Genomic DNA, 14,625 nt, shown 5'->3' on the forward strand with positions numbered 1-14,625 from the left:
ATTTGTGTTCAGCAGAAAAAAAGTCATACACATCTGGGATGGTATGAGTGTTAGCAAATGATGAGGAATTTCATCCAGTTCCGGCTCTAAATGGATGACCCATTTTCAAAGGCAATATACAGTTTGATCATTGTATTGCTTTTTTCGTTTATAGAAGAATGCGCTCTTAATGGTCTCTTTTGCCTCTGTTCAGGTGGTGACATTGCTCAATGATCTCTACACCTGTTTTGATGCCATCATTGATAATTTTGATGTTTACAAGGTGAGTAGACTATGTCTGCCCTTTGCTTTAGTAGCTATAAGGTAATAAACAATTCTAACCACTGATACAATACATAAGAGTTCTTACTTATTCATGGGTATACCTTTAAAGAGAATAATGCTTTATTACACATATTACACATACAAGATTTATGTCTCTTGTATCTATCTTTCTTCTCACTTAATAAAATAATTACAACTCAAATCAATAGTTCATGTTCATTTTTGCATTATTTGGTTAGTAGATCCATAATAAGTGGTAAAATGTACAGTCAGTTGGTAATCATCACAAATTAAACACAGACAGGTCATGTATCACCCTGAAGGGGTTTATTCTGTGATATTGATTGACTAACTGCGTTAATGACCGGTCATTATTAGAGAATAAACACCTTTAGGATGATAAGAGATAAGATCTCCCAGGCAGGGTTTATTTTGTGATAATGACCAGTTGAAAGCCTTACTTATAAGTACCATTGTGATTCACTATATGCACAGGCTTCACAGAAATTGTCACTGAAACTTTCAGTCAGCTTTCTTGCGAAGTTAAAAATGCTTGTTTGACTTTACAGATGACATATCTTCTTCTGATTTAGGTGGAGACTATAGGTGATGCATACATGGTGGTCTCAGGTCTGCCTGTGCGGAATGGGAAACAACATGCACGAGAGATAGCTGGCATGTCATTGGCTTTACTGGAAGAAGTTAAAACCTTCAAAATCAGACACCGACCCAACGATCAGCTACGGTTGCGGATAGGAATCCACACAGGTACTGTACTGTCTATGCCTGCCAACTTTTAGAACTGTTGTCTAATGTTTAATGTTGTGCTTATTATTATCTCATTAATTTTAGGCTTAATGTTATTTATATATTTGATAAATGTTTGTTAATCTTAAAATCTTTTGTTTGCATGCACAACAATATGCTGATAACTATCAAAAATGATCCCACTCTAAAAACCTGATAAAGAACATTGTGTTTACATGAGATTTGAAATGATCAAGTTTTTATTTATTTTTTATAATTTTTTAATTTATTTTATAAAAAATCTAAATGGACATGCACACAAGATATGCACACTGATAAGCCATCAAAAGTTAAATGGTAAATGTGTTTACATGCAGATCAAAACCAGGGTAATGCAAGGTATGCTGGTAATTTTTTGTTTAAACAGTTTATAACCTTTTGTTAAGAGTACAAATGTAATAAATGGTCCTAAATGTAACAAAGACCCTAAATCTAATAAACTTTTCAGTTATTATAATTCAGTATGTTCATTATTACCTCATATTATAATTATTAATAAGAATGAATAACCTTTTGACCCTTAATTGCAATAAAGAACAAAAGTTATATTTATTTTGGGTTTATTACATTTAGTATATAATATTTTTTACATTTAGAACCAAAAGTACCCCTTATTTAAATTTAGAACCAAAAAGTGGTTTGAGCTTTTATTACATGTGAATCCAACAGGGTGTTTATAAAAGTCACTACATTTAGACCCTTTAATGGTATTTAGGACCAAAAGTGTTTGTATTTTGGGCCTTTATCACATAAAAAACAAAACAAAATTTATTAAAAAATTAAGGTCTTTATTACATTTAGGACCAAACGTTCTTGCACTTAGATCCTATTTACATTTAGGACCTAAACGTAATTCAATTTATGACCAAATGTTATGTCTAGGGCCTTTACATAATCTTTATGATACCAATATAAGGCATTTACATGATCTTTCATGCTATCAGATTAAGGATAACCAGTTTAGAATTGACACTTTGCAAAGCCCCGCCTTAAAAGCGCCTTAACTGTTGCCCTGCCGCCATTACTCTGACATGCGTTTGCTATTTTTCAATGACAGCCTATGGGAGTAATGTGTGTTTGAGTACTTTTAAGCAGGATTTTAATCAAAATAATCAAAAAAATGTAAAACGCGTTGTTGCTGGGTCATTTGTAATAGTGACACGAGTCACCCAGAGAGGATAACAGCAGTGTTTTTCTTTCCCTTTTTAAAATAATCTTTAAATAAATTTGAAAGAGCATATTATGAATTAAACTGTGTAGAGCCGAGGAGGGCGGGGCCGGGCTGGAATGACGCACGCCCGGTCCCCAATCACTGAACCCCTTACACTGGTGCCGAAACCCAGAAAGGAGGCGGCGAGAACCGGCTTAAGAATATAAATAATAGTTTAATAATAAACTTAACCAAAAACACACAACCATAAACACACAGTACAGTTGCCTGCAATTCTCTCTCTCTCGGACTGTCGTCCCCGGCCACCTTTATCCCTTGCGTGCCTCATCAGGCTGATTGGGGACCGGGCGTGCGTCATTCCAGCCTGGCCCCGCCCTCCCCGGCTCTACAAATTGTGTCAGCCCTCATTCTCAAATGAACATACAGTGTAACATCTGTAACAACACCTACATTTGCTCCAGTGTAAATTAAAGCTAATAACGTCCTGGTTACTTTCGTAACCTCCATTCCCTGATCTCGTTCCCTCGTTCCTCGTAGCTGAATTGTGTTACGTGAACTGGTGGTGTGTGATGGGCAGACCACTGTGTGCCTCGTAGCCAGCGCACCAGGCCGACACGTAACCTCCCCCAATGCTGTTATGTCGAACGACCCTTCAGGAACAAGTTGACTGCCCAAAAGATAGAGACAGGCTAGCCCAGTCGTGGCCTCTTACCCTCTTTTATTTATTTATTTATTTTATTTTTTTAAAAAGTGAAATTTGTTAACCAACTGGGGCCACCAGGTCTACGTCGGGGGGGTGTCACTCCCAAGGGGACCACACCCCGCCCAGAGGGGGGGGGGGTATTTTGAGTGGAAATACATCACATGGTCTTGCCGAGCCTTGTCGGAATATGTCATGTGGAGAAGTCGTATGGTAGGTCCTACCCTACCGGGGAGGAGTTTCTACAAACATGGTGACTGGGGCAGGGGGGCCTCTGCTCAAGGAAGATGCAGTTTACCAACAGGGAAACGAATTAGCGGAAGATGTACGTCGCATGGGGTTACCTATGGGGAACCAACACATGTGGAGCACCTACCCCATTACAGGGCTTAGTTAGCACATGTACTGAGCCGGCAGCGAGTTTCTCCACAAACTCGTCTGCCACTGGGCTCGGAGGAAATCATCCAGGGAACACAGTTTGTGAATACTACTGGGAGTCAACAGCGCACATCTTCAGCTCAGGGGATGTGAAAGGCGCTATGCACAAGTGATACACCCGGCCAGCTGTCCCGGACTTACCTGCTTGTGCCTGCCACTACACGGGACGAAACCGGCTCCTCCCAGAAATTATAGAACCTCGCAAAGGTGTTGGGTGTTGCCCAGCCCGCTTCTTTGCAAATGTCTGTTAGAGAGGCACCACTGGTCAAGGCCCAGGAGGCCGCCACACTCCTGGTAGAATGGGCTCGTAGCCCTGCCAGGGGCTATGGCATCAATGACCCAGTGGGCGATCCTCTGCTTGGAGACAGCGCTTCCTTTCTGCTGTCCACCAAAGCATTGTGCAGAAACTAACGCTTACAATAAAATCAAAGTCATTTAACAATTTAAATTTGGCAATTGGCATTTATCATATTTTGAGAATAAATAAAAAATGATAAGAATAAAGTCGAAGCATTATGAGATTTAAGTCGTAATATTTTGAGATTAAATCGAAAGGAAAGTAACATCAAAGTGGTTGACAAAAGCAAAGTGGAGCATCTGGGTCTTTACCAAAGTCTTTCTAGCAAGTCAGTCCACTGTCGGCCATATTTGGAATGCTCTTGGGAGACCATTTCCAGTCATGCCAGTGCAGCTCCTATCTACTTGAATGGGGGAACACCGAAATCTCAAAAACAGTTGGTCAAGATTATGATCAAAGAACATATTTCAAATAGGCAATAAAATTTGATAATATTGGAACATAAATTGTGCTTTACCTCATATTATGCTAAAACGCAATTTTCCTGGCTTACATAGCTAATGCGCATGCACGGTCTAGAGTTGATTGACAGGCGATGTCTGTATCTAAAAGGTGATTGGCTCTTTTAACTGTTAGATGGGACTTTCTTTCTACATCTGTTGATCCTTGGGTGCTAGAGCTTCTTGGCTGGCCGTTCCAATTTCTCCCATTCATTTAAATAGAAGTGGACTGTCTCTGCTAAATAGTCTCTGGTCTTTACATACAACACCACTAACCAGGGAGATAACTTGGCTATGCAACCATATTGACTGTATTTGTTGGAAGTTTTTGTGAGCTCTCTACAGGAGTGTTCAATCTGTGGATGCCTTTCAAGAGAGGTACGAGATATAGGCTCACACTCAAGTGAAGCGAAAAATAATTGGAATTGCTTTGAATTATATAAGTCCATTTCAAGACATTATATGTGGTAACATCCCCTTAGTTACAGTATTGTTTAGAGAGGAAAACCCAACAAAAAAGCAGACCAAGCATCACCAACGCCGAGCGGGACTGTGCGAATGCCTGTCTGGTTCTTTCTCCTGAATAAATTAAATTCCCTACATAACCGCTGCAGTGTCCAGAAAATAATAATAACTCTGTGCTGAAGCGCCAAAAGACCAAGGATTTCTTTATTGCTAAATCCTATTCTAAAGTATGATTACATCCTCCACATCCATCTTTGCAATAATTATGCTGCTGGCTCTGCGTCCGTTCTATCGTAATAATAATGATGCTCTGTTTGGCCTAATATTGAGATTTTTCTTTAAATATTTCTTCTTAATTCACACAATATACTTTATTTTACTTTATTCTCAAAATATTATGACTATAATCTCAAAATGCTATGACTTTTTTCTAATAATTTTGACTTTATTCTCATATAAATTTAATCTCATAACGCTACAACTTTATTCTCTTAATTTTTACTTTAATCTCAAAATCGTAATTTTTATTTTATTTTTACGTGGCAATAAAATGGCATTGTGGGATCACAGAGTAAAGTTAAAAATAACTAACTTTTATAAACGCATCTCGTAACACCTGCATTGCGTTTCATTACTGTTATTAAACATGATTCATGTTGTTTTTAACAAAGCAAAGTTTCAACTTAACAGTAAGACAGTGTTTTCCCCCCCTCCCTTTTGCTCTGGTGTGCAGACTTAAATACAATAATTAGACAAGCTCAATGCCATCTGATTTTAAACTATTTAAAAATCAAGACACGCCAAAGAGGCTATTTAAACGCAGCAGTTTTAACTCCACACACGACACGGAAATGTGAACCAGTTTTTGGATCATTTTTGTTTGACTTTAATGTGAGATTTTATAACTTTAAGACCCATGTATTTTGCTATTTAGGCTCATAGCTCACTGTGCTGATATTCCGAGTTGCATTTGAGGAAATTCCATTGCAATAAACATTCTTTATTCCCACATACCGACTTCCGACGAAAACACAAATAACCATTCGTGAAAGCTTAACCTTTAATCGAATGGTAAAAAAGGCAATCGTGCACATCCCTGCTAAAAATTATCAACGGATAATGAGAAATCCAGATATTTGGTCAGCTCACATGTAATTTATGGAGTTAGCAACTGTTAGCTCATTAACATGGCTACTGGCATAAGAATCGTAAATCATACAGATCTTATCCTTGTTAAAGTTTTGTTGTATTGAAGGTATTGTTACTGACATGCCTTCATTCTGATTGACTAATGCTAAATAAAGTCTGACTGGTTCACCGTTCAGTGAACTTGCTGCTAATTTGATTATTGATGGTAATTCTTAAACACGCTAGCTGATTTTACCTAGGCAGAGTCCATCTTAGGGAGCGAGAAGGAATGCTCAGAACAAGTTGACTGGTGCATGCATTAAAATCTACTTGGTGTGTGGATTGTGAACAAATGAAGATTAGAAATGGGGCTTATAGATTTATATATTTAGAAATAAAGCTTGCATAATAAAACCTCAGTGCCTCTGATTGTCACACTAATGGGAAGGACGAGACGAGAAAGTGTGGATCCAAATGCAGAACTATTTATACTTATTAAACTCAGAAGATGGAACAACTTTTGCCATAAGGCATGAGGGACCTCACTGGCTCATTCAAACCAACCCGGAACAGGTCCTTCAGGACCACATCGTTGAAATCAACATTAGCCAACTCGCTGAATTCCTCCACATAATCTTCCAGTGAGTGATTCTCCTGACGCAGCTGGAAGAGTCTCACCGCTGGGTTCACGTCTAGGTCGGTTCTTCTGTCACGCTAATGGGAAGGACGAGACGAGAGAGTGTGGATCCAAACGCAGAACTATTTAAATTTATTAAACTCAGAAGATGAAGGAACAACGATGAAAACCAAACATTGGTACAAAAGGGAACCAAAATGCAACAGCAGTTTGCTGGCTAACTTAGTGTGTAACATACATCAACTAACATGCTAACAAATGAACAAACAAGAACTGAACATGAGTGAAGGAAACAAGAGGGTATATATACACAGATGAATAATGAGGGAACAGGGAACAGCTGTGGAAGATGGAGGGCAGGTGAGTGTAATCAAAAAGGTGCATACTGGGAAATGTAGTTGGGGGGAAAAACTTCAACATAAGTCTCAGAACACAGAAAGATGACAAAAAGGGTTCACACTGTGACACTAATACAGAAAAGCTGCACCCCTGTAAGAGAAAATAGAAAGCTCCCACTTGAGGCATTCGTAACGTGTCTGATGAACTTGAGCACCAACAGCAGGGAAAATCAAATTGCAAAGTTTCAATTAATGTAGGTGGGGCTCAATGATCAGAATTCATTTACATTTGAAGCTAGAATTGCAGCCTGCCTTGTTGCGTTTGTACCCTGATGTAATAAACATTAAGCCTGATTTGTTTCTCTTTTTTTTTTTATCACAAAACAACATTCAGGGCAATTAACAAAAGATCCAGGGCTTCAGCCGGTTGTTCTGATTCTGTTGATGTTTCAACCTGTCAAGATGCATTAGGACTGTATATAAGTAGGTACATGGAGTCCTACAGTGAATTAATACCCCTCTCTGCCGCATGTGTGTGTGCAGGGCCTGTCTGTGCTGGTGTAGTGGGTCTCAAGATGCCTCGGTACTGTTTATTTGGTGACACTGTCAACACAGCATCCCGTATGGAGTCTACAGGAGAAGGTGAGTGACAGAAATACATTTTTGATCTTTCTTTAAGATGCCAGTGTGTTTGTCCCCCACAAATGCAGCATGAGACAATGTTAACTAAATCTCCATGTGATATATAAGGTAAATAACATATAGGGGTCTTTAGTAGATAACTAGGGTCATTGATTGCATTGATTTTTTTTTTATTTTTTATGGTATGCTCAACTTCCTAAAAAAGTCAATACTGCTGATTGGGTAATATAATGATTGCTATGGCATGTTATATAACCATAGACCCATATCTTGCTTTGAAAGCTTGAGTTCATGTAGCATATACAGTTTCCATTAAATGTGATAAGTGCCATATTCTGTTCCAAAACCTTGTGATCTACCTACCTAGACAGAAATTTAGAGCATCACTGTTGTGTGTCCTTGATGTGCAGACTAATGTGGGATATTTATTCCTGATATCTGTGACTTCTGACATTTAAAGGCACGAAGGCTTTCCATTGCCCGGTGCTCGGAAGATGATGTATAAGGAATCAAAATGGCATAGCTCTGCAGGTTTTCGTTTGTCAACCAAGAAATCTCCTAGCAACCAAATTGTGGAGGATAAATTATGCTGTGCAATGCTGGCATTAGTTTTGCAGGTGTACGATTATGAACAGAGAAGATAATTTACCATGCTGTCTCTGCAAACGTTTGCTTAAAGCTGATGTGTGTAACTTTTTAAATTTGATAATACTTTCTCTTATGCTTAATATGTAGGGAAAACTATAAGTAAATCATTCATAGGTTGATTTTCTTGAAAACTGTAAACACTGTGTTTCTGTGGCGTTATAAGTACATTTTTCTATTTTCTGAAAAATTCATCATTAAAGATGGTTGAGGGAGTCAACAGAAATGCCAGTTATAAATATACTTATGTTTTATTCAGTACTGAAAAGGATAGATAAAAATAGTACCATCTAATGAAAATAGATTATTTCACCCAATATTATGTGTGCTACATACACTATATTGCCAAAAGTATTCGCTCATCTGCCTTTAGACACATATGAACTTAAGTGACATCCCATTCTTAATCCATAGGGTTTAATATGACGTCGGCCCACCCTTTGCAGCTATAACAGCTTCAACTCTTCTGGGAAGGCTTTCCACAAGGTTTAGGAGTGTGTTTATGGGAATTTTTGACAATTCTTCCAGAAGCGCATTTGTGAGGTCAGACACTGATGTTGGCGAGAAGGCCTGGCTCGCAGTCTTTGCTCTAATTCATCCCAAAGGTGCTCTTTCGGGTTGAGGTCAGGACTCTGTGCAGGCCAGTCAAGTTCTTCCACACCAAACTCGCTCATCCATGTCTTTATGGACCTTGCTTTGTGCACTGGTGCGCAGTCATGTTGGAACAGGAAGGGGCCATCCCCAAACTGTTCCCACAAAGTTGGGAGCATGGAATTGTCCAAAATCTCTTGGTATGCTAAAGCATTCAGAGTTCCTTTCACTGGAACTAAGGGGCCATGCCCAGCTCCTGAAAAACAACCCCAAACCATAATCCCCCCTCCACCAAACTTCACAGTTGGCACAATGCAGTCAGACAAGTACCGTTCTCCTGGCAACCGCCAAACCCAGACTCGTCCATCAGATTGCCAGATGGAGAAGCGTGATTCGTCACTCCAGAGAACGCATCTCCACTGCTCTAGAGTCCAGTGGCGGCGTGCTTTACACCACTGCATCCGACGCTTTGCATTGCACTTGGTGATGTATGGCTTGGATGCATCTGCTCGGCCATGGAAACCCATTCCATGAAGCTCTCTATGCACTGTTCTTGAGCTAATCTGAAGGCCACATGAACTTTGGAGGTCTGTAGCGATTGACTCTGCAGAAAGTTGGCGACCTCTGCGCACTATGCGCCTCAGCATCCGCTGACCCCGCTCTGTCATTTTACGTGGCCTACCACTTCGTGGCTGAGTTGCTGTCATTCCCAATCGCTTCCACTTTGTTATAATACCACTGACAGTTGACTGTGGAATATTTAGTAGCGAGGAAATTTCACGACTGGACTTGTTGCACAGGTGGCATCCTATCACAGTACCATGCTGGAATTCACTGAGCTCCTGAGAGCGGCCCATTCTTTCACAAATGTTTGTAGAAGCAGTCTGCATGCCTAGGTGCTTCATTTTATACACCTGTGGCCATAGAAGTGATTGGAACACCTGAATTCAATTATTTGGATGGGTGAGCGAATACTTTTGGCAATATAGTGTATTTTTATGTTTATTAAGGTGTCAAGAGATTAGCAACAGGCTAACACCAAACTCTATTGGAATCAAATTTGTGTGTTAGTTCAAGTCTTTAGTGCGCTTCATGCGCTGAGGGCTATTAGCAAGAAACACGTGGGTGACTTTTAAGGTACTTGTGTTCCATGATGGTTTGGATGTTCTCTCAAGCCCAAAGTATACTTTGGTTTTGGCGCGAACAATTAGCATGTGTACACAGTCGAACACCTTTCAAAGTATACTTTATTTGACTGTGCGTGCATACACAGGCGGTTAGTGCGTGTGTGCTACGACTGCTATGAGATACTGGACTATTTCTCTTGAGTTAAGACCCATAAAGGTGTCTTTATATTCCTTCAGACTCAAGTAATACAAATGCAGGGATCTCCTGACCTCCACACACACGTACTCTTGACGTACACATCCACTGTTGTTGTTTCCACCTTTGTCTCCTGATGTTTAGCGGTGATTACATCTTCTAATGCTTCTTCATGACAGCAACGGCTCAATTGTGGGTGTTGCCACCTTGTGGACCCACTAATTGGTGTAAACAATTCCAGGCGCATGCACATTCTACACGCTTAGAGATCACTCGGTTTGAAAAATCTGGCTGTGTGCATTCAGTGCTCGAGCAGTCTGCTGATGACGAAATTTGCGTCACATCCTTAACACAGATGCTCAGTATTCGCGTCTAACTGAAGTATACTTTAGAAGGTAGTTACCTAAGCGTATGTACATAGTAGACAGCGAAGCAGCTCACTATAGGGTAAGCGCAAGTCCGAGGAATGCTTTTAGGACACTATTGGTTTGGTTTAGCCATTGGTTAGTAGTTAGTATCTCTTTTTTTCACCTCTCATGTGATTTTAGATCACTATTGGTTAGGTTTAGGTTAAATTTAACTCACTTTTGGCACCCCTTGCTGGACATTTCACTGGGAAGCTGCAGCGAAACGTTTAATGAAGCATCATGTAATTTTCATGAGATCAGGCTGAGAATTTAGTTTACCTGCTGCCCGAAAATTGGAATAACTTGCACTAATGATCCCTTCACGGAAAGACCAGAAACATGTACTGTATTAAGAAAATAAAAAGGGTCCTATTAGATTTCAAGTTACTTTTCACTTGTATTGAGATTTATATGCATTTGACCCATCCACAAGTAACAGCTGTTCATCAGATTTACCACATATATCGGCTTCAATTCCACTTCCTGAGCTTTGCTTTATGTACTCATTAATAATTAATAATCTGTGACAGCGACACTCAAACTGTATACTTTGTGATTTATAGCATGCAATAATCTGTATAATAATGGATCCTAGTGCACACTAAGCTGTAAAGATCAGCGACTACACCATATGGAGCTTGTTTACAGACTGTATCCTCTTCGTTTTGACACCATAATGTTGTTCTCTTATAAAGGGGACAGATTGCCCATTACGTGGGCTCCATATGTGTAGTGTCTTATCATTTCTAAATATGGTGAATCATCAATCTTTCATCAAGCATGGTGTCATATGTCACTCACAGCTGTGCACTTACAGTGATTGGCTGCGGCTCTTAAAGAAATAGTTCACTGAAAAATGAAAGTTCCAACATAATTTACTCACCCTCATGTCGCTGAAAAGCTGCATCATCACATTTCTTCTTATTGTGGAAATGTGCATGCTGCTCTTTTCCACACTATGAAAGTACAGTATATGGTGACATGGGGCTGTCAAACTCCAAAATAATTTTTTTTTTTTTTTTAAAAAACACCTTAGTACTATCATAAAAGTGGGTCATGCGACTTGTGCGCTATATTCCCAGTTTCATTCCTGTTTGCACATATTCAAACTTGCTGTGTCAAGACGTGTTGCACCAAACATTTTGTCTTGTCACAATGCATGTGCAAGTGTGCATGAAATTTGAGATCTACAGTAGATTTTTTTTTTTTGTGAATAAAATGTAAATTTCGGTCAGTTTTATGGTGCTTATTTGCCCTTTTTTGGAGCTTTACAGCACCAGTCCTTACATTTTATGGAAAAGAGCAATGTGAACAACCTGCAAAATATTTCATTGTGTGTTGCACAGATAAAAGAAAGCCTTAAGGATTTGGAACAGTATGATGGTGAGAAAATGATGACAGAATTTTTGTTTTTGGAGAACTATCCCTTTAAACAATTTTTCTCCACAGCTCTGAAGATACATGTTTCTTCAGCTACCAAAGAGGTGCTGGACGAGTTCGGCTACTTCGAACTACAGCTGCGAGGTGACGTGGAAATGAAGGTATGGAGTTCAAATTATACATGCTTTGAGAAATGATTAACCATGTTTATAATGAGATTTTTTTTTACATCAATTATTTTTTAAATACATAATGTGTAGGCTGGTGTAATATTTCCGCCCCTATTTAAAAACTCCTGGAGGAATATGTCATAATTCATATTTCGGAACCAATTTTAATGGATCCTAATGGGAATTTTACTTTTAGTTATTTAGCAGATGCTTTTATCCAGCAGTGACTTACAAAGGAGGAACATAACAAGCTATTTGAATTTTCTTTTTAGATTCCAAAATAACACAGCAAAAACTTGATCTTTTAGATCACATATACAGTATGTCATGAAGACTATTATGATTCCTAGTTGGATAATATGCCCCTTTAGGACATCAAAAGTAATTAGAAGAAGAAGAAATCTTTCATGATTTACTGTAAACTTACTATAGCCCACACCCCCCAACCCCATGATTTCTCCAAGAACTCTCCAAAAGAGAGACATTACTGCAGTAAATACAAGTAGACTTACTGTAATTAATGTCCGATAGTGTTCTAAAAATTCCAAATCCTGTAGAAATATTTGTATATCCAATAGAAACTTATTTGATTATTAGACTATTTTAATTTGATCCATTAGGATCCTTTAGGATTGGTTCCAAATTATAAATATTCTTTTGGACTGTTGGCAATGTTTTAGGCATCGAAATGCATAATTATGTCTGTGTATTTTTGGGGCAGAATATTAAATAATTATACTGTATATAGATATAATTTGTTCTGTTCCCTTCAATCAATTTCAGAGGAACTGGACACTCTTGTAAAAATGCCGTTTGTGATGATATGCGGCTGTGAGTGCGATCGCTGATCAAAGTGTACAGATCAGCTTGACCTCTTGTTAGTTCTTCAGTAAAAGAAACTGATTGGTCCCGTGATGAGACTGAATGAGTCCGGCCCAGCAACAGATCGATTTTTTTTTTCCGAACAAGTTTGGTCTGCTTTTCCAGTTTTCAGAGCCATTAACTTAGCAGGTAGTCAAGACGGTCAAAGGATTAAAGGGATAGTTCACCCAAAAATGAAAAATCTCTCATCAATTACTAAAGGCAGCCTAAAAGTAATCCATAAGACTCCAGTGGTTTAATCCATGTCTTTAGAAGTGATATGATAGGTCTGGTTGAGAAACAGATCAATATTTAAGTCCTTTTTACTATAAATATCCTATTTCAAACAGTCCTCCTAAGCACTCATCTCTCCAAATTGCTATCAAATCACTACTGAGGACATGGATTTAACCACTGGAGTCTTATGGATTACTTTTAGGCTGCCTTTATGTGCTTGTTTGTGGTTCAAAGTTTTGGACCCTGTTGACTTGAATTGTATGGACCTACAGAGCAGAGATATACTTCTAAAAGTATTGATTTGTGTTCAGCAGAAGAAAGAAAGTCATACACATCTGGGATGGCATGAGTGTGAGTTAATGATAAGGAAATTTTCATTTTGGGGTGAACTATTTCTTTACGTCCTCCTGCTGGTAGACGATAATCCAAGCTCCGTCTCCCTCCATCTAGCCGGCTGTTATGTAAAATATAATGAATATATATAATTAAATACAAATCTCTAAATATGGGATTTCAGACATTGAGAATATAATCTAATGTTTCTGGAAATACCCCATATGTTTTGTGTATGAAAGCAGGATTATGAGTTATTCATACTGAAAAATAAAATTAACTAATAGCATTGTCAATTCAAATCCAATTAAAATTTTAAAGGCATTCTCAATTCAATTCTGAATGGCGCACAACCCTGAAGTGTAGTATAGTAGAATGCTATTGCCAGTGTTGCCTCTATGTAACTGTCTTTTAGCACATATTGGCCATTGTTGATTAGTTCCTCCAGTGGGCTTGCTGAGTGCTCATTGATGTGTGGTATTGATCTGCACTGTTCTCTTTCAGGGTAAAGGCAAAATGAGAACGTATTGGCTTCTGGGGAAGAAGACAGATGTCTATGTTATCTGAGAGCACTGCTGATGACAGGAAGTCACCATGCTGAGAGCCACTGCTTCATATATTTGTTCTGTGTCTGAAAGGGTGTTTCCCGCTCACATATAGAACAGCACATTATATTACCTTTTGAGGGAGGTCAATTCAGGTATATTTCATACCTGCTTAAACTGCAAAAATTTTATAGTTTTTTTTATAATGAAGTTTTCTTGTGCTGAGAGGTATAGTAAGAACATCTTTCCTGGTGAAATTCAAATTTTTTTGTGCTTTCTATATTCAGATTTGTATGCTGTGTTTGGGAAATCGGTGATGTGTACTTGATATTTCCGTAGAGCACTCAAGGAAAGTGTGTAGGGTGGTATGAAAAAAATGTGTTGGCTGGACTGAGGGTGCAGAGTGAAGTTTTATCATAATGTATTATTTGTATATATGTATATCCAAGACATTGTAAGATATTTTGTTCAATAAACTGAATTAAAAGCAGGTTTTTGTGTGTCACTACTTGTAAATATGGTCTTGACAGCTTCTAATACTAATGCATCCTTCCTCAAGTGCTCTTTTGTGCTGAATAAACCTTCCCTAAGGTCTTAACAGATTATGAGCACAAGAGAAATGTTAATTTCACACTCTTGAATTTCTCACACTTCCACAGAGTGTTACGTAACTGGGAAAGACGAGACGAGAGAGTGTGGATCCAATTGCAGAACTATATTTATTAAGGAACTCAGAGGAAGAAGA

At 38.7% G+C, this 14,625-nt stretch overlaps 1 protein-coding gene across 1 annotated transcript in view; it reads left to right on the forward strand.

The window, feature by feature from the left end:
- LOC127433789 (atrial natriuretic peptide receptor 2-like) overlaps positions 1-14,370 on the forward strand; it is a 79,608-nt gene extending 65,238 nt beyond the window's left edge. Inside the window, exons 18-22 of the mRNA XM_051686002.1 lie at positions 194-262; positions 858-1,032; positions 7,290-7,388; positions 11,804-11,895; positions 13,840-14,370. Of these exons, the coding sequence (XP_051541962.1) occupies positions 194-262; positions 858-1,032; positions 7,290-7,388; positions 11,804-11,895; positions 13,840-13,902 (498 nt within the window). The 3' untranslated portion in view covers positions 13,903-14,370. The remainder of the gene's footprint in view (positions 1-193; positions 263-857; positions 1,033-7,289; positions 7,389-11,803; positions 11,896-13,839) is intronic.
- Positions 14,371-14,625: the final 255 nt, after the last annotated feature.

The sequence above is a fragment of the Myxocyprinus asiaticus genome, chromosome 4 (assembly GCF_019703515.2).
Source record: "Myxocyprinus asiaticus isolate MX2 ecotype Aquarium Trade chromosome 4, UBuf_Myxa_2, whole genome shotgun sequence".
Classification (NCBI taxonomy): domain Eukaryota; kingdom Metazoa; phylum Chordata; class Actinopteri; order Cypriniformes; family Catostomidae; genus Myxocyprinus; species Myxocyprinus asiaticus.